Genomic DNA, 19,779 nt, shown 5'->3' with positions numbered 1-19,779 from the left:
TGAAAGTAAAATATAAATTATAGAAATAAAACTATTCTTTGATTAATCCTCCCCAACAATTCCATCTGCTCTCACCAACCCAGATGCAACCCCACTGTCTTCTGTGCATGGTTTCAGGCATTTTTCCTTTTTATTCACATTAGTTGATAGAAAATCTATGGTACTGTTTTTCCATAAATCATGTCTTACTGTCCATTTTGTCCCACAATTTGCTTCTTTCACCCAACAATGTTTTGGAGAGCTCTCCATGGTCCTACATGGAGATCTAGTTTATACCTAATGACTACATACTGTTCCTTAGTGTGACTGTCCCACAATTCATTTAGTCATTCCATTATTCAGGGTGTCTCCAATTTTCCACCATTACACAAATATCTTCAGTGAACATCCTGGGACATGCTTGCTTGAGTACTTACTCGGTCCTGCGTGCTCTTCAGGTGCTTTCTGGGGGATCCCATTTAAGCCTCTCAGCAGTTGTATGAGGTAAGTACTGACATCATCTTTGCTTAGTGGGTGAAGTGTTTGAGGTGAGCTTGCCAGGGCTTCTTTAGGGGTAATAATGAGTGGTGCGTTTGCAGGGCAGTTTACCCTCCTCTAAGTGTAGCGTGTTTTAAGGACACCAAAGGCTTTGTTTTAATCAGGTACAGTAAGACATGTAGACATGGAAATGACTGTCAGGAAAGAGGTGTTTTTCTTTATACTCACAATTCCCTAGAAGCAGGAGGCATGGCAAATCATGCAGGGCCACTTGGGGAAGCACCAGGACTGGTTAGGAGGCAGAGGGAGTGAGGAGTGCAGTGGGGAATGTGTGGTTTTCATGGGAAGGAATGGGTGAGGTGGGTAAACAAGTTTATAATATGCTAGTTTGAATAATTTCAGTGGGCTCTGAGGCATAGGGGCTGTCCCTAGTTGTCTGGTACCTGGCCCTGGGGTGACTATGGCAGGGGAATAGTGACTCTAAGTGTGAGAGACCATAAAGGAGGTAGTGGGGTGTGTGGGCTCTAGTTTACTATCTCTAGGAATTGCTTAGCCCTGGGAAGGGCAGAGTCTCCAGGATCAGCAAGGGCCCAGGTGTCAAAGCATCAGAATACAGAAAATAAAAGACATGGTTAATACATAGCAATTTACACTCCTACCAGCAGAACATGGGAATTCCCTTCTCCCTGCATCATCACCAAACACTTGATGTTATCAGACTTATATTTGTAGTCCATCTGATAGGGGAAAAGTGTCTGTTGTTTTAATTGGCATGTTCTCATTAATTAGTGATGTTGAGTACCTTTCATGTATCTTTGGTCCAATGGTGAATAGTCCATTCCTGGCTCCTCTCTCCAATTTATTTCCACTCCTCCACAGTCTTCTCTCTTTTTCTTCAGACACAAACCAAACTTCCCTCCATGACTTTCCAAGCCTTTCTCAGTATGGCACAGGTGCTTTTCGGAATTTTTACTTCTTGGCATTTCCCAACTTGTCTTCTAAATTCTACACTTGGTCTCTTTCCCCACCTCCTCCTTCCTGGTCTTTACACAAGCTGCTCCCTCTGCCTGGAAACTCACTGCACCTTCTCTTCCTTTTCTTCCCTTTATACACACACACGTGCATGCGTGCGTGCGTGCGCACACACACACACACACACACACACACACACACACTTCTACTGATACAACATATGAAGTCACCCCCAGGATCCTTTTCCAGCACACTTCATCCTATCTGCTTTACAATCTTAGCACTTAGCCCATGACCCTGTAATTGCAGATTTACTTTTCTACTCTCTCCATAGCTTATAAACTTGTTGAAGACAAAGGTTGTGTCTTTTATATTTTTGTATCTTCCACACCTAGTACAATGACTGAAACATGTGAAGTACCCGAGAATACACCTTGAATGGAGGAAGAATGGGTGAGAGGTGACTGAATGAGCACTTTTTAAAATTTAAGTATAGTTGATTTACAATGTCTCAGGTGTACAGCAAAGTGATTCAGTTATACATATACATATATATATATATTCTTTTTCAGATTATTTCCCATTATAGATTATTACAAGATAAGGAATATAGTTCCCTGTGTTATACAGTAGGTCCTTGTTGTTTATCTATTTTACATATAGTAGTGTGTATCTGATAATTCCAAATTCCTATTTTGTCCCTCCCTCCTTTGGTAATCATAAGTTTGTTTTTTATGTCTGTGAGCCTATTTCTGTTTTGTAAATAAGTTCATTTGTATCATTTTTTTAGATTCCACGTATAAAAGATATCATATATTTGTCTTTCTCTGACTGACTTCATTTAATATGATAATCTCTAGATGGACCTATGGCAGGGGGACAGTGCTGGCATGGTACCAGCATGGTACCAGCATGTTGCTGCAAATGGCATTATTTCATTCTTTTTTATGGCTGTGCAATATTCCATTGTGTATATATATATATATATATATATATATATATATATATATATACACACACACACACAACACATCTTCTTTATCTATTCATTTGAGGATCGACATTTAGGTTGCTTCCATGTCTTGCCTATTGTAAATAGTGCTGCTATGAACGTTGGAGTACATGCATCCTTTTCAAATTAGAGTTTTTGTCTTTTCCAGATATATGCCCAGGAGTGGGATTGCTGGATCATATAGTAACTCTATTTCCAAATGAGCACTTTTATCCTGTTCCACACTCCAGCCTTGGAAGTGTGTCTCCTCACTGAGTGTGTTATCCGTCCAGGGCAGAGGTGGTGGGTGGATCATATGCTTTGACAATTCTAGATCTCTACTCAAACCCAGCATCTAGTGCAATGCTAAGCTATGTTCTAGCATGTTCTGAGCTCAATAAATGGGTTGTGGTTGATTCTATGTTTTCCTGGATGGGCAGGATTGAGGAAACCCAGAGAGAAGAGAGAAGAATATCAACTGACTTCAGTCTGGTTTTCAATGCCAGGGCAAGATTGGTGGGGAAGGTCTCCTTTCCTTCTGCTATTAATCAGTTAATTCAGAAAATAATTCTTGATTGCTCTACTGTGTTCCAGGCTCTATGTTTAGCAATAGGTGGAACAAGTAGAGAAACACTTGCTCCCAGAGAACTCACAATCTACTCAGAGGCACGGTACCAGTCTGCTAAATGCAAGCACGTTGGGATGAATGAAAAGGTGTGGACTGTGGGAGGTGCTTCGTGGAGATAATGTTTAGACACTGAGGGTTGATAGGACTGTGAAGCAGTGTGCCTTCAAAGCTGGCATTCTGGGGTTCAGGGGTGCAGGAGCTGAGAGGTGCTCAAGAGGGAGGATGAAAGGGCCACAGAGCGCAGAGTGGTAGAGTGTGGTTGATGCCATGCTGGACATAAATTCTTTCAGACACTTCCTGTTCAAGTGCCATCGTGTCCTTTCTCTGCTCACAAACCTCCAATGGCTTCTCTTCTCACTCTGAGTAAAAACCAGATCCCTGCCAATGCCTCTAAGGTCCACCTCAGTAGGAGACCTCTCTGACCTCAGCCCCCCTAGTTGTCTGCATCACTTACTCACTCCAGCCTCATTGACATCCTTCCTGTTTCCTGTACACAACAGGCATGCTCCTGCCTCAGGGACATTGCATCTGTTCTCCCTTTGCCTGGAAATGCTTTTCTCTTAGAAAACTGCATAGCTCACTCCTTCAGGTTTTTACTTAAATGTTACCTTCCCAGTAAGGGCTTCCCTGCCTACTTTATCAAAAATTTAAGCCTTGATCTTTGCACAGCACATGTGATAGACTGCCAGTTTCCCCTGACCCCTTCAGTCCACTCTCTTCTTGCTTCTGGTCACCTGGTTGCCCCATAAAGACTACATTTCCCAGCTTCCCTTGCAGCTAGATATGGTCATGTGACTAAGTTCTCACTAATGATAGGTGAGAGAGCTAATTTTTGTGTAACTTCTGCCTCCCTTGCCTGAAAAGAAATTGTTTGCCTTAGATTCCCTTTTCTTATCACTTTCCCTCAGACTGGGCCCCAGACAGATCAGTGACCCAGCTTCTGTCCCACACATGAAGACAGTATCTTAGAGAATGGCAGAATAATGAGGTAGAAGGAATCTGGGTCCCTGAATGACCCTATGGAGCAGAGATGCCCCATCCACCTAGAATAGTAAGACATTCACATAAGGGAGAGATAAACTTCTATTTAAGTTACTGAATATTTGGATCACTTTGTTATAACGACTCTGCCTATGCTGTAACCCACACATCTCCTCTATAAATTCCCTGATTTATTATTCTGCCTAGTACTTCACACCATCTAACACTCCCAATGTTTTCTTCTTTTGTTTATCATGTATTCCTTAAGTAGACTGTGAGTTCTTCCAGGGCAGGGGGTTTAGCATCTTTGCTCACTACTGCATCTCCAGCACCTAGTACAGTGCCCAGTTCATAGTAGGTGCTCAATGAATATATTTGGAATGAAATGTTATTGTCCACTGAAAATGAAATCAAAGGCTATGCCATGAAGACAGAGCTTCAGTAAGTTTTGAAAAAGAATCCTAGGGCAAGGTGGGGGGCAGTAAGAGGATGGGAGAGGGGAGGGGAAAATGAGTGAAAACAGTGAGGAATGTCATTCATGGAGGGTTGAGAGAAGCATGGAGTCCGAGGAGGGGTGGAGTTTTTAATCAGGTCAGAAAAGCCCCTCAGCTCTCCTGTGTTTGGGAGGGAGACTCTGGAGGCTTTGCTTCAGCATGTCTCCCCACTGGTATTGGTTTTGGCATTGACTTCTATATGAAAGAGGAAGAAAGATTAAGTTTTTTCCCATTTAGCAGGAAGTAAGTCATGCTCTCTCCTGCATTCCATCTACCCTTATTCTCGTCCTCTTGAGAAAAATCTACATCCTATATTCAGGATAACTTACCTAGAATGCTTGAGGTGGAAGGTATTCATAGCAATAGCTGTGACGTATTGGTAAAACCATTAGGATGGAACTGAACTGCTTTAGGTTTAATCTGATGCCTCCACTGGCTGGGTGGTCGTGAGTAAATGCATTGAACTCCTTTGTCTTTAGCATCCTCGCCTGTAAAATGAATGTAACACTGGACACTGAATTGTGTCCCCCCCCCCCCCAACCTCCAGTACCTCAGAATGTGACTGTATTTCAAGACAGGGCCTTTAAAGAGGGAATAAAGTTAAAATGGGCTTGGTAGAGTGGTCTCTAATCCGATATAACTGGTGTCCTTATAAAAAAGATTAGCACACACACACACACACACACACACACACAGAGGGAGACACCAGACACTTGCACACACAGAGGGATGACCATGTGCGCACACAGCAAGATGGTGGCCATCTGCAAGCCAAGGAGAGCAGCCTTAGAAGAAACCAAACCTGCTGATACCTTAATCTTGGACTTTTGGCCTCCAGAGCTGTGAGAAAATAAATCTTTGTGGTTTTATGACACCTAGTGTGTGATATTTTGTTATGACAGCCCTAGAAACTAATACATGAGATAATGTGGAAAGCTAACAAAATGGTGTGCTGTACCTGCCCTCCAAATGCTTGTCTTCTAAAGTTGCATTACTAGAAGCAAATTATTTAAAATACAGGATGTGCCAGTCCTTTCGTATGCTGGTCAGAATCCACGGAGCGAATGTGGAATCCCCTTCTGGAAACAAACTCTGATTGCTTGGGGGTGGGTGGCCATTGGGAAACTGGGTCCCATCCAGAGAGAGGCTACAAGGCTGGTGAGGAGTCTAGGCACTGTCACACTGTGCGAAGTAGCTAAGTTTAACCCGGAGAAAGGAAGAGTTAAGGGGACATAAAGCCATCTCCAAATGAGTAAAGCACTGTCTTAAGGAAGAGGAATTCCATTTAGCTGTGTGGGCCCAGATGGGAGAGCCGGAACCAGTGTGTAAAAGTTTCAGGGAGGTAGGTTTCAGTTTAGTACAAAGAGGGCTTTTCTAAGAGAGCTGTGGGCAAACATTACAGGCTTCCTCAAGTATTCCATGAGGCTGCATGACCACTTAGCAGAAATGTCAGAGGTGGGGGGGACTCAAGCACAGGTCCTGTGTTTGCACCAGATAAACTTGGATGTTTCTTTCAATTCTTTTATTCTCTGTACGACTGGATTGTATTTATCAGCTGGAGAACAGGTCTCAATAGTGCTTAGACATATCTCTTATGATTGTAAAGACATACACATGGTCAACAAATGTTTTTGAGTTTGTTGATTTGACGGCTTATTAGAAAGCTTTAGAAAATTTACTGAGAAAAACAATTACATAAATATTCAAACTCTAGAGGTCAGTCATAGGACCTTGGAAGCGTGGGTACCCAACTAAGATTCTGGAGCCCCAAAGCACAAGCTTTAGCAGAAACGAACTTGTGCTAGTGAAAAATCTTAAACTTATTCTAAGCAAAGCTGCCATCTCAGTTTTACAAAGCAAAAATAAATAAAGAGAAAAAATGCTGAGTTAGATTTATCTGCTAAAAGTTAATCTATCCTGAAAGAATTTGTTAAAATTACTCCCAGTAAGAGTCGACACAGTAAAAGCTGTAACTTCCTGACTACCATCAGTATGTGAGATGTGGGGAAAGCCGACGGAAGCAGAGGATGATTTGGTGGTGGCATCCGAAACATGGTTTTCATATCCACAAATTGCTACAGAATAATGGGGTGCCGCTGGTTCTAAAGTGCCGCCTGCCTGCACCACCTCATTAGCTCACACCCCTTAACTACCGTGGCTGGGACGTAGGCCCTCGGAGCCAGGCAGGCCGAGGAAGGCCAGCCTTGCTCAGGGCCAGCGGGCGGCCAGAACCAGTGGGGAGTGAGTTGCACCCTTCTGCGGGCTGGGCTCGGGCACCAAAAGCCACACAGAGACAACACCGACGAGGCAAACTCTCTCCACCGGGGGCTGGGAGGACAAACACCCTCGACCCCCTTGGGTTCCGATCCACAGCCCCAGAAGCCCCCCACCCCACCGCCGCCCCCTACTCCGTACTCAACCTTCTGCAGCTGCACCGAGGACCCTCCCTCTCCCCGCAAGGAGAGCGTGCGCCGGGCGGAGGTTCGGAGGGGCCAGCGCATTTCCCAGACAGGCTTAAGAGTCCTCCTGCACAACGCCTGTGGCTCGCAAAAGGGCAAATATCAAGGGAGCGCGGGAGGGGGAAGAGTGTCATTCGGGCTCTGAGGGGACACGCAGAGCCTTGGTGGGACGTGGTGAGGTGCGGAGAGCTAAACGCAGGAAAGGAAGACTTTGGCAATTGGCCGTCCCCCGCCCCGCCCACGTGAACCCCGTCGGTGGTGAGGGTCTTGGGGTGGGGACCGGCCGCCCTGTGCACTCTTGTCCCACGGGTTGGAGCCGCCACCGCGGCAGCAGCCTACAGCGGAGCCCTCTCCCGCGCCGTGCCGCGCTCTGGGGGCACCGGAGGACGCGCGGAGGCCGCGGCGGCCACCCGGACTCGCGCGCAGCGCAGGCGGAGACCGCCGTCCTGCACCAGGAAAGGGGCGACCCGGCCCTAGGCCTGTGCCGACAGGTGCAGGCGCGCGGGCTTCCGATTGGTTGCGGCGGCGGCGGGTCCCTTCCTCCTCCCCGCGCTCGCGGGGCCCCTTCCCCAGCCGCGGCGCTGGCTGGGTCTGCGGAGGCGCGTGCCCGCCGCGTGCGTGTCCGGGCTGCGCGCCTCCGCCCCGCCCCCGCCCCCTCCCTCTCTCCGCGCCGCCGCCGCGCGCTCGGGAGCTCAGGTAGCGGGCGCGCGGGTACCTCCTCGGGGGCGCGCGACCGGACTGTCGTCCTTCCCCCCGCAACTCCCGCACGCGTCCGCTCCCGGAGCCTGGGGAGGGAGAGCGCGGGCGCGGGGAGCTGGAGCCGGGCGCCGCCGGCGCCGCCGCTGCCGCCGCCGCCGCCGAGGCTTCCGTCTCGCTCGCTCGCGCAGCGGCGGCAGCAGAGGTCGCGCACAGATGCGGGTTAGACTGGCGGGGGGAGGAGGCGGAGGAGGGAAGGAAGCTGCATGCATGAGACCCACAGGTAAGACCGAGAGCCCCGGAAGGGGCTTTCCATCCCGGGGAGGCGCTCGCAGGCCGAGGAGGGGGAGTTGGTGCCTGGCTCTGCTCCCCGAGGGAGGAATTTTTTTGACAGCGCAGAGAAATCTCACTGGGGACTGGGCAGTAGGACCCATCCCGATCCTGGGGAAAACCAGAGAAGTAGCTGGGGGGATCCGGTGCCACCTCGTGAGATTCCTAAGAGTGAAATGTATAGGCCCGGGGAAAAGTGTTTTTTCAGCCCCAAGAGGCTGGAAGGCTTTAGACTTTCCTGTCGTGGTCACAGCCGCTGAATCCGGGGGACCGGCGCGGAGCCAATGTGCGCTAACCCCTGCCCTCCCTCCCCTCCTCCATCCCTCCCACACGCGCAGCATCCCGCGGCGGCTGTTACTCAGTGTACCCCGCGCTGGGGAGAAGCGGGGGGAGCTCGCCGTGGGAAAGGGGGCGGAGGCCGCGCGGGGGAGGAATGGGGAAGGAGCAGGGGAAGCCGAGGGTCCTGGTCCCAGGGCGGAGGAGGGGGAGCGTGGCCCTCGGCGCCCCGGCAGCCTGGGGTATCGTCGTGTTCGCTCCTGGTTGCAGACTCTTGCAAGCCGGATGCCCTCTGTGGATGAAAGATGTATCATGGAATGAACCCGAGCAATGGAGATGGATTTCTAGAGCAGCAGCAGCCTCAGTCCCCCCAGAGACTCTTGGCCGTGATCCTGTGGTTTCAGCTGGCGCTGTGCTTCGGCCCTGCACAGCTCACGGGCGGTGAGTGACCCCGCCGTGGCGGGGAGGGCCTGGGACGGCAGGGAAGGGGAGCCTGGCCCTTGCCACTCCGCCCCCCCTACACCCCAGACTTCTGGGGTACCCGAGAATCCGAGGAGCCCCTGTGTCCCAGCCTGAGACCACCCTTCTTCAAAACCCCTGGAGTTCCCAGAAAATTCCTCTGTGGAGCCTGTATAGATTCACACGCCCACATTCTGTCTGGAGCTTCCCACCAGCCGCCCATCCTGGCTTCTCTGAAGGAAAGACAATAAGCCTGGCCCATTATTCTCACTTTGGCCAAAAGAGAGAGAGAGAGAGAGGGAGAAAGAAAGAAAGTGGTGTATTTGTGGCGAACGTGTGTTTGTGGACCTTTGACCCTGGTCTGTGCCCTCAGCAGGCAGAGGTCAGTTTTCAGCTTCTGGATTTAGGCCAGAGTTGCAAGAACCACCTCTGTGAATGTGAAGGGTCTGGAAATGTGACCAGACTGGCTGCAGGACAGCTTTATTTGAAAGTTAACTTTCTCTTTGGCTTGGGAGGTGGTGTGTTCAGGCATGCCCGTGCATGTTGGCGGTGGGGAGGGGATGCAGAGGTGTTCCTTCAGATGTGTTTCTGGAGAACTGCTTGGCTTATCCAGGTCTGAGTTACAGGGGTAATAAAGTTGAGTGCTTTTCTATGAAGTGGAAGTTAGCTGAAATCAAATTCAGAGCCTCAGTCCTCAGGGGCGGCTGATCTCTGACGCATTCGGTTCTGGGGGGGAGGGCTGTCTTTTGGTTGTGGTGGAGGAAGATGGATGGCATTCCTGTCTGGATTTCAGAGCCTGAGGGTCTTTCTGCCACCACTGCCCTTTGCTGTCCATTCCAGACTTCCTGTGAGAGCTTGCTGATGTGGGCATAGTAAGAGGACAGAATCATGTTTCTGGAGCTGAAAAACTGTTAATCTACAAATAAATTATAATTGGTGGAAAAGCAGGTATTGATTGATACAAGTAAACCATTTTAGTGTTTTAAAATATTGCCGTTTTAGAGAATTCAAAGGTGAAGATGGAAATAATGGGTGAAAAATTAGTAGAGGTGAGGGAGGGCACTACCAAGTTGGGCTTTAACACAGAGGAATCAATAACCCAGGTGTTGCACTTAGAGGTCTGAGAGATGCCAGGAGTCTAAACGAGCTTCCTGTGATGTGCATATTTATCGGAATTAGTGCGAAAACACTCAATTTGGATGGGGGACCCGGTTTTGGTTTTTCAACAAGCGGTAACTTTTTTGGTGCTCCCTTTTTTTACAGAAATGTCTCTGAGGCAGGTGTCCTCTTCATAGAGGACAAGGTCAAGTGGGATGCCAGGCCAGCACCTGTGTGGCCTGCCAGGGCTCTGGTCACAGCCTCTGTCCGCCCGTGAGCTTTAGCTCCACTTGGAGGGTGAGTGGGACCAGGTGGGCAGGACAGCCTCGAGCAGGGCCTGGTCATCACCTCCCCTCTTCTCTTTTCTTGCCTCCAGTTCTAGCTGTCATTTCCTTAAACCAGGTGCACGTGATTCTCCATCCTCTCTGTTCCTTTCTCCAGTGTAGATGGCAGGTTAGTCAGGGTTCATCTGTGTGTGTCTTGACTGTTGTTATTGGAAGTGTGAGGTCTGAGCACAGCCTGGACTTGGTTGGCCCTTGGTTCTGCCATTTGTGTTTACAGAGCATCCCCCCACTCAAGGATCTCAGAGCTCAGTACACAGCACAGCCCCCTCAGCCTCACATTAGTCACCCGTGCGGTTGTACAACACGTCTTTCGCTCCCCTCTTCCGAGAGGCAAAGATATCAACAAAAAGATCCAGGGCCTTAAAGAAGGCGGGACGAGGGTCGCCTATCACCTCTCCCTTCTTAGTTCCCACACGCCGCAGAAAGGCTGGCCATCAGCTTTGTGTCATCTGGAACTCCCTCAGGCTGAGTGTGATTTCTGGAAGATGATTTATCATTTCAAAATTCTTCCATGAATAAACAATTTGGGTGGAAAAGGGTGGTGGAGGTTGCTCTATGGAGTTCACTGTACAGAGATTTCTTTCTTCGGAAAGAAATCCACGTGGAGGCTACAGGATGGTTTCATTAAAGCAAATTCATTTTAATTCTAGACCAGTGCTTCTAAAATTTTAATGTACTTACGAATCACTTGGGATCTTGCAAAACGGCAGATTCTGGTTCAGCTGGTCTGGGGTGAGCCTGAGAGTCTCCGTACCCAACAAGCTCACAAGCGATGCAGTTGCTGCTGGTCCCAGGACCACACGTTGATTAGCAATGCTTTCGACGACGAATTCCTTAAAACAAGTTGGTTCTGACTCCAGACTTTCTGCCATCTCTCTCAAATACCCAAATACAAATGGCCTGTGAAGAGGCAGAAGTCTCACCCAAGTGTCTAATCTTTAGGTGACACACAGAACTGAAACTCAGCCCTCAGAGAGTGCTGTCTTTTTTTTTTTTTTTCCAACCATGAAAAGGTGCCTATTTAATAGACACTGTTCTGAAATGTGGATTTTCATTTTTGATTGCTTTCAATGGAAAAGGAACATGACAATAGCAAGATATAATAGTCTCAGCTAGGAGGAAAAAAAAAGAAGAGCATGTGCCCAATACAAGAGTTACAGAAAAAGCCTGAACTAGAAAGGGAAAAATTGAGAAAATGATCAGATGAAGAAAAGGGGGGAAAAGAACTCTGTCAAAAACGAAATGCTTTCTCCTAGAAAGCCAGAGGTTCCATTCAATTCTCGGAGCCCTAAGGGAGCTTCAATGAGCCTGAGTTGGCCTGAGGTGACTTTTGGATGGCTCTTTCCCGGTTGCCGTTTATATCTTAGGAAAGAGGGCCCACATTTGGGGCCACTAAAACCATATACCGTGAGAGGAGTAACATCAGGTTTATAGGGAGACACAGGGCCTCGCTGTTCCCAGAATCTGCACGCAGCACAGCTTCGGCTGCTTCTCTCTTCTTCCCTCGCAGTATGTGTTCCCTGAGATGGTTTTTGGGTATTTGAGGGCTGCCCGGAGTGGTCCACCCAGGCTCAGAGGAAGAGAGCTAAGAGTTTGCTTTATATTTAGGTCCTTGAAGGCGAACTCATTAGTACAACCTTATAGTATCAGGAACACCAGCCACGCTCTGCTACTTGACAGCTTTGGGGCTTTGGGCATTGGAAGCCTCAGTTTTCTCATCCATAAAATGAGGATGGTGCTGCCTAACTTCCGGGGTTGCTGTGAGGGATGGGAGTCGTGAACACACTCAGTAAATGTAGACAGTAGTGAGCAGGGAGCTAACCAATCAGGAAGGAGCTAACCTTCCCGGCCTTTGTTTTATTCATTCAGTAAAACCTGTGACAAGCACTGCTGTATATAATGTTCTTTTTCCCTCGAAGAACCCTTCCTCCCTCTCTATTTTTTGCCCAGTGAACACATTTCTCTTTCAGACCCAACTTAAAATGCCATCATCTCTCTCATATTTCATTTCCCCCCTGCACTAGGTATAACTCTTTGTCCTAGTGTTATCTCATCCACTAGAGCATAAGCCCATTGAAGGCAAGAACCTTGACTTTATTTATTTTCATGTCCCAGGCACCCAACACAGCATCTGACACATGGAAGATGCTCAGCTAATGCTGACTGACGACAAGAAAAAACATTCCCAAATTGCTGCCACACCGTTTAGAAAATAATTACCATGGGCGGTTACAAAAGTACTGCAAGAGTGTCATGGCGATTGAGGCCACTTACACTTGGAGGAGGCCTGGGAGGTTGGAGGAGAACTCAGGAAAGGTTCTAGAGAAGAGGTGGCACTTAGGATGAGATCTGAGGGAGGGAGTGGTTGGAGCATCTCAGGGGAGAGGCACCTTGTGCAGAGGTGTGGAGGTGGTGATGTCATTGAACTGTTCAGGGAGACAGAACAGTCTGGATCGTCTAGAACATGGTAGACCTGCAGGGAACCAGGAGGTAAGGAGGAGGAATAGATTGGGACCCAATCGTAAGCCCCGTTGAGGATTCTGAGTGTTGCACAGCAGGCAGTGGGAACCACTGAAGCGTTTAGAGCAGGAACGTAATATCATCTGAGCTATGCTCCGTTTCCTTTCTCTGCTTCCAAGTCTCTGACCCAGGGCACTCCCCATTGGGCTGCCCTGTCTGCACATCAGAGGTGTGGCACTAGTACCGCTGGCTTAAGCTCCTGGAGGTCTTGTTTGGGCCATGTGGCCGTAGCCTTGAGCTGTGTGCCAGCAGGCAGGAACAAATGCTGTCTGCCCAGCTCACTGATTTGGAGGTGCCAGTCTCTTGGAGTTTGAGAAAGATTTCTCGCGTGGTAGAGCGTCAGCTTCTCCTGCAGTGTTATGTCTAAAAGCCACAGTTTCAACCTGTACTTAATTCCGTCTGTAAACAAAAGTCCCAGCGCCTCAAATTATAAAGCATGCTTCTTCAACAAAAGGCCACTCTAATATAAACAGCATGGAAACGCTTTTGATTTATCCCCGAGGTGAAATCGGAAAGCTTTGGGAGACAGGAGAAGGATTTCATACCACAAGTAGCGAATCTCTCGTCTCAGAGGCCTGAAGTGGCAAGTTGGAGAGAGAGTCGGTGGTTCTTTAATTCCTGAGAGTAACGAAGAGTGTAGGTGAAGATTGCTCTCCAGTAAATATTGATTAGATACGTGAAGAAAAGCACCCATGTGACACTTTTCCTGGTGTCAGAGGCATATTTCAAAAGCTTCCAAAAGGCCACGGAGACTTGCCCTTAGCTGGGAAGCTCTGGTACAGCTTGAGAGCCCTGCGTTCTTTGTAGGGGTGATAGATCAAGTTCAGTCTCTGCTGTTAAATAGCTACGTGGCTTTGGGCAAGTTGTGTAACTTCTCCTGAGCTCAATTCCTTCCACATCACTAACATTCTTTAATTCTGTGATTATAGGAATTTGATGGGTTCTGAACACTGTGGGTAAAAAAGCCAGCTCTGTTTTTTCCATCTATGCATCCATCTTTTGCCAGTGTCTGTTGCATGCCCTGGGGATATGAAGATAAGAGAATGTAGTCCTTGATCCTTAGGAAACTGACAAGTAACGGCTGGTTTCTTCTGGAAAGTTTGAATGCAGAAGGTTGCATCAAACTGTTTTCTTCATGTACATTTTTAATTCAATTGAAAATTTAGTGTTATTTATTGATACTGAAGAGGAAGGTGATTTTTCCAGACTTCTTCTTTTATCCTTGTCTTATTTTGCAAGCTCATTTGGTGTTTGATAATTGAAACAACCACACTTAGTAGCAATATGTCTAAAGAGGTCATTGGGATCGTTGTCTCTGAATTGAGGGAAAGAAAGGGGCAGAAAAATAGGTTTTCTAATTTGTTTATAAACACAGTTGCATTTCGCCAAAACCAACCACAGCACTTAGGACAGAGGCATCCGATGTATAGTCTCATGGATCAGATACAACATTTTGTTGATTTATTGGTCCATTCTCACAAGAACAAACTGTCAATTGTTGCTAACCATGGAAGATTGGAAAAAGATGGGACAAGTTTTATTTATTTTATTTTATTCTGGGGGGGGATAAGTTTTAAATTGGCCAGCACCTGAGTGAATGATAAAAATTTGTCAATTGTTGTAATAATACTAATGGCAAACCTTTAGACAGTGCTTACTCTGTGCCAATGCTCTTCTCCACATTTACATATATTAACTCATTTAATTCTCATGACAGCTCTACGAAGTAGGAAATAGTATTGCTCAGGGTCACCCCGATAGTAAGGCATGGTGACCCATATTATCCTTTTAATTGTAAACTTTCTCCATAGGCATGGAAATGCTAATCTCTAAATGCATTTTTTTGCTTTTTGTATTTCAACCCAAATATTTCCCTTTAAGCTACAGTTATCAAATATTTTGGAACTGTGGCCTGCCCCACCTTGGAATAAGAGAACTCTTTTTTTCAATTAAAGTGTAGTTGATATACAATGTTACATTAGTTTCAGGTGTATAACATAGTGATTTGATAGTTTTTAAGATTATACTTCATTTAAGTTTATTATAAAATGTTGGCTATATTCCCTGTGCTGTACATTACATCCTTGTATCTTATTTATTTTATTTTATTTTTAAATTATTTATTTATTTATTTTATTATTTATTTTTGGCTGCGTCAGGTCTTAGTTGTGACATGCGGGATCTTTGTTGAGGCATGCGGGATCTTTCCTTGCGGCGCGCGGGCTTCTCTCTAGTTGTGGTGCCCAGGCTCCAGGGCACGTGGGCTCTGTAGTTTGCAGCACACAGGCTCTCTAGTTGAGACACGCGAGCTCAGTAGTTGTGGTGCAAGGGTCTAGTTGCCCTGAGGCGTGTGGGATCATAGTTCCCTGACCAGGGACACAGGGTCAAACCTGTGTCCCCTGCCTTGTAAGGGGGATTCTTTACCACTGGACCACCAGGGAAGTCCCTCTTATTTATTTTATACACAGTAGTTTGTACCTCTTAATCCCCTTCCCCTATTGTGCCCCTCCCCTCACTGGTAACCACTTGTTTGTTCTCTGTATCTGTGTCTGTTTCTGTTTTGTTATACTCATTTGTTTTATTTTTTAAATTCCACATATAAGTGAAAACATGCAGTGTTTGTCTCTCTCTGTCTGACTTACTTCACTAAGCACAATATCCTCTAGGCTTATCCATGTTGTTCCAAATGGCAAAATTTCATTCTTTTTTATGGCTGAGTAATAGTCCATTGTATATGTATACCTCACCTTCTTTATCCATTCATCTGTTGACGGACATTAAGGTTGCTTCCATATCTTGGCTATTGTAAATAATGCTGCTATAAACATGGGGGCGCATATATCTTTTCAAATTAGTGTTTTCATTTTCTTTGGATATATGCCCAGGAGTGGAATAGCTGGATCATATGGTAGTTCTATTTTTAATTTTTTGAGGAACTTCTGTGCTGTTTCCCATGGTGGCTACACCAGTTTACATTCCCACCAACGGTGTGCAAGGGTTCCCTTTTCTCTACATCTTCACCAACGCTTATTATTTGTTGTCTTTTTTAAAAAAATGTTTATTGGATTATAGTTGATTAAAAATGTTGTATTAGTTTCTGCTGTACAGCAAAGTGAATCAGTTATGCATATACACATATCCACTCTTTTTTAGATTCTTTTCCCATGTAGGTCATTACAGAGTACTGAGAAGAGTTCTCTGTGCTACACTATTAATAAATTAATATTTGTTATCTTTGTTATTTATTTATTTATTTATTTATTTATTTTTGGCTGTGTTGGGTCTTCGTTTCTGCGCATGGGCTTTCTCTAGTTGCGGCGAGTGGGGGCCACTCTTCATCGCGGTGTGCGGGCCTCTCACTGTCGTGGCCTCTCTTGTTGTGGAGCACAGGCTCCAGACGCGCAGGCTCAGTAATTGTGGCTCACGGGCCTAGTTGCTCTGCAGCATGTGGGATCTTCCCAGACCAGGGCTCGAACCCGTGTCCCCTGCATTGGCAGGCAGATTCTCAACCACTGCGCCACCAGGGAAGCCCCAATATTTGTTACCTTTTTGACGATAGCCATTCTGACAGGTGTACGGTGATTTTTCATTGTGGTTTTGATTTGCATTTCCAGGGGCACTCTTTTGTGTTGTGACTCAAAAGCAGAAAATATATAAGCAAATCAACAGCAGCAACAGAATCTCTCAACTCGAGAAAAAGTGAGGGCCACAGTGCCTAAATCTTGAGCTCCAAATGGAGAAAGGGAAGGGGCTAGAAACTCATGAACCTATCAGGATGTGTTTTATTTCAATTCCAGTCTCTTTGTGACTGTCTGAGGAAGGGGGTCAGAATGAATGAGATATGCTCTGAGTCTTACATGTCCTGAGGAGCAAAGGGTGTGAAAACAAATGGCTGGTCTCTGGGCCTTCCGTTAGTGACTGTCAGGCCATCACCATCCCCTCCTGTTTATTGTCCCCAATGAGATAGCCTTAGCGACTGTCAGGCCATCACCATCCCCTCCTGTTTATCGTTCCCAATGAGATAACCTTCCCTGGAGGGGTCCTTTTCCATGCCATGTTGTCAAGCACTAATAATAACTTTAACTAATATGTGCTTAGAGTGTTATGGTTTGCAAGGTGTTTTTACATGTATCACTACCTTTAATTTTCTTAACAACCCAGTGAAATGAAGAGATTTTGCTTTTTTTCTCTCTCTTTCTTTTTTTTTTTTTTTTTTTTTAATTTGAAGAAACATTCTCTGGGAGGTTGATCTCCTAAGGTCCCACAAATAGGCAAAGACGGGTAAGCAGCCAGGCCTATGGGTCGAGACTCTTTTTTCTTTGTTGTTCGGGGCCAGCCTTTAAACCTGTCTTTTCAGTTATACGATGTAGATGATAATCTAATTAGTACATATCAAAAGATAAAAAGAAAAATTATAGCTGAGGATCATGAAGATGACGAAAAGTTCCTTCAACAGCTTTGAAGTAAGAATAAGGTTTGATATTTGATGAGATCTGAGCTCTGTTTACTGTCCAGGAAGATGTTTATGTTTGATGGTATGAGCTGAAGACACTAAGTTTTAAGGAAGAATTTGGCCCAGTATTTCTTCTTTAAGAAAAAGATTGCTCTACTATTCTAAGACAGAAGAAATTATCCACTCAGGAAGAAAAACAAATAGAAATAATTAAGTGAGTTGCTCACAAACTGGAATTGAAAGTGCATTGTAAAATAGCTTCTTAATTGAGAGTATTGTAATTGCTTTATTAATCTGAAACAAGGTAAACTGGGAACATCAGAGAAGTAAAACAAAATAATTCTTGACATTGTCTGGCGATGCCAGTAAACTTGGGAGCACTGTGGTGGGGGAGCCTGCATTAATTCACCGTGGGGTAAAGCCACAGGCAGCCCCAGGAGGGCAGAGGGCTATGGGTGTACACAAGTGTGAGCACGTCCAGTGAATGCCTGGTCTCCAGGAATGGATTTTTATCCTTAGAGGTGAGAGGACTTGCAGAGCCCAGTAAGATTGGTTAATAATCATTTCATCATTATCCCAATAAACTGACCTTTTCAAGAGAGAGGATGAGTAAGGTTTTCTGGAAATGACAGTTCGACCTGGTTATCTCCTGTTTCTGTTTGAAATTGGTGACTTTTATGTCCTGGAATTACCAGTGAGGGAGCAGAGCCGAACAAGGAGGGTCACTCGTGTTCAAGACGCCTTTTTTCTCCGAGTAACAAAATACAAAAAAGACCTTATTTCTTTGGTTTGATTGCATTTATAAAAGGTGTATGTGATTGAATTGGGTGAAGCAGCAAGAGAGAGGTTCTTTTAAGAAAGAAAGAAAATCCATTCTTATCGTGGATTCTTTAAAACCTGGATGTTGTACAACACTGTGGCTCATCTAGCTGGTTTCCAAATTCAGAGTCTCTGTATGTAGAAGAATCCTTTAACACTTAAAGTCAGAAGATTCTGATTCTCTCCAGGCAGAAATAACAGGATCTACTTGTTTTGTAGAAACTTGATAGGTTTAGAGGCTTAATCCTGGGAGAGGCTCTCAATTGTTCTATTACACTGCCTCTGTTAACTAACTCTGAGTCTCAATGTCAGAATCTAACCCAAGGATGCATTTTCAGGAGTACTTTGGAGTACTTTGGAGTCAGTTTTCCTTGCTATTGTCACCATCTGGCTAAGTGATGGTAACCTATTTGCTGCCTCAGTTTCATTATTTGTGAAATACTTGGACCATCTGGCTCCCATGATTGTTGTGAGAATCAAATGCATGACTAGGGGAAAGAATCGTAACTATCTGAGGTGTCAACGTCATCACTAACAAACTGATGATGAATAATGAATGTTTGCTACATTCACCATGCTGGGGTTAGCCTACCAAGAGCTTCGTTTGTTTTGAAGGAATATAGTGTAACAAATACATAATAACACTCCATGGCACAGGCTGAGACAGGTGTGTGGTATTGACATCGCTAAGAGGTCACCAGGCCTTGGCCCCGGTATAGAACTCACTGTCATAATTCCTATAGCAGGTCCTATGGTGGAGATGTATCTTGGAGACTCTGGGGAAGGAGGAGGAGCAGGGGGAGGCTTACCAAAGAAGAGGACACTTGAGCTAAGTCTTGAACAATAAAATAATTTTCCAGGCAGAGAAAGTGTTGGTTGAGAGGTGCTTTTTTTTTTTTTCCCTCCAGGAGAGAGGATACAAATACTAAGATTGAAAAGAATATGTACCAAAGACAAGGACTAGCCCAGGGCAGCCTTAGTAAAGGGCAGATAGATTGAGAAGACACAAGGGAGGGGGCCGGACAGGCAGGTTGGAGCTACATGCCCAGCTAATTACGACGTGTAGGAATTTGAACACTGGGGTCAACCGGTGACCAACAGAATATGTCTTCGGGGACATGACGTGATTGGATCTTTGCTTTAGGGAAGAATTTTTTAGCAATGTGAAGATGGAGGAGAGATAGAGAGACCTTTGCTCATGAAGGGTTTGCTGTGACTTGGTGGAGGATCCAGTGGGGAGCAAAACAGCTCTGACCTCAGGGAACTTGTATTCCAGCACGGGCCAGTTAGAAGAATCTTGCGTTGGCCCAGGAGGGACATGATGAGGGCTTTAACTACAGAGAAATAAATGCATGTAACATAGGTGAAGAAGGAGGAGGACCTGGGGCCAGACAGCTGGCTGGATGTGGGGACGGAGGAAGAGCCGTTAGCAGAGCCCCAGCAGCAGTCATTTGGAGGGAAGCTAATGAGTTCAGTTTGGACTAGGAGACTTGCATTGCCTGCAGGACACCCATTTGGGCACCATCCGTCCATCAGGCAGTTGAAAACTCGGTTAGGTGCTCAGGAGAGAGATTAGAGCTGGAGACTCAGATTTATGCATCAGAATCCCCTGGTGGTCCAGTGGTTAGGACTCCACGCTTCCATTGCAGGGGCCACGGGTTGGATCCCTGGTCGGAGAACTAAGATCCCATATGCTGCGTGGTGTGGCCAAAAAAAAAGTGGCAGGAGCTGCAGGAGGGGCATGACTTTGCCAGGAGGAGCATGTAGAAGAGGGTTTGAGGA

The 19,779-nt window shown here is 46.2% G+C and overlaps 3 protein-coding genes across 10 annotated transcripts in view; 1 reads left to right on the top strand and 2 right to left on the bottom strand.

Moving 5' to 3' along the window:
- CCDC185 (coiled-coil domain containing 185) overlaps positions 1-6,957 on the bottom strand; it is a 34,648-nt gene extending 27,691 nt beyond the window's left edge. For 2 of the 4 annotated variants that reach the window (XR_014254062.1, XM_082426799.1), the window contains exon 1: positions 4,873-6,957. The gene's annotated coding sequence lies outside the window, so the exon portion shown is untranslated. The remainder of the gene's footprint in view (positions 1-4,872) is intronic. The other 2 variants (XM_082426797.1, XM_082426798.1) reach the window with 2 other exon arrangements.
- Positions 1-7,970, bottom strand: part of LOC309648256 (uncharacterized protein) — a gene marked incomplete at its 5' end in the record, with an annotated part of 51,930 nt that extends 43,960 nt beyond the window's left edge. The window contains one exon of the mRNA XM_082436721.1: positions 7,718-7,970. Coding sequence (XP_082292847.1) covers positions 7,718-7,970 — 253 coding nt within the window. The remainder of the gene's footprint in view (positions 1-7,717) is intronic.
- The window catches only part of SUSD4 (sushi domain containing 4), a 137,663-nt gene continuing 125,113 nt past the window's right edge, over positions 7,230-19,779 (top strand). For 3 of the 5 annotated variants that reach the window (XM_082427133.1, XM_082427134.1, XM_082427130.1), the window contains exons 1-2: positions 7,705-7,981; positions 8,575-8,745. In XM_082427133.1, the coding sequence (XP_082283259.1) occupies positions 8,610-8,745 (136 nt within the window). In that variant the 5' untranslated portion in view covers positions 7,705-7,981; positions 8,575-8,609. The other 2 variants (XM_082427131.1, XM_082427132.1) reach the window with 2 other exon arrangements.

This window comes from Balaenoptera physalus, assembly GCF_965194825.1.
Source record: "Balaenoptera physalus genome assembly, chromosome: 1".
Classification (NCBI taxonomy): domain Eukaryota; kingdom Metazoa; phylum Chordata; class Mammalia; order Artiodactyla; family Balaenopteridae; genus Balaenoptera; species Balaenoptera physalus.
Note: the sequence above shows the minus strand (reverse complement) of the source record. Positions and strands in the feature narration are given on the sequence as shown.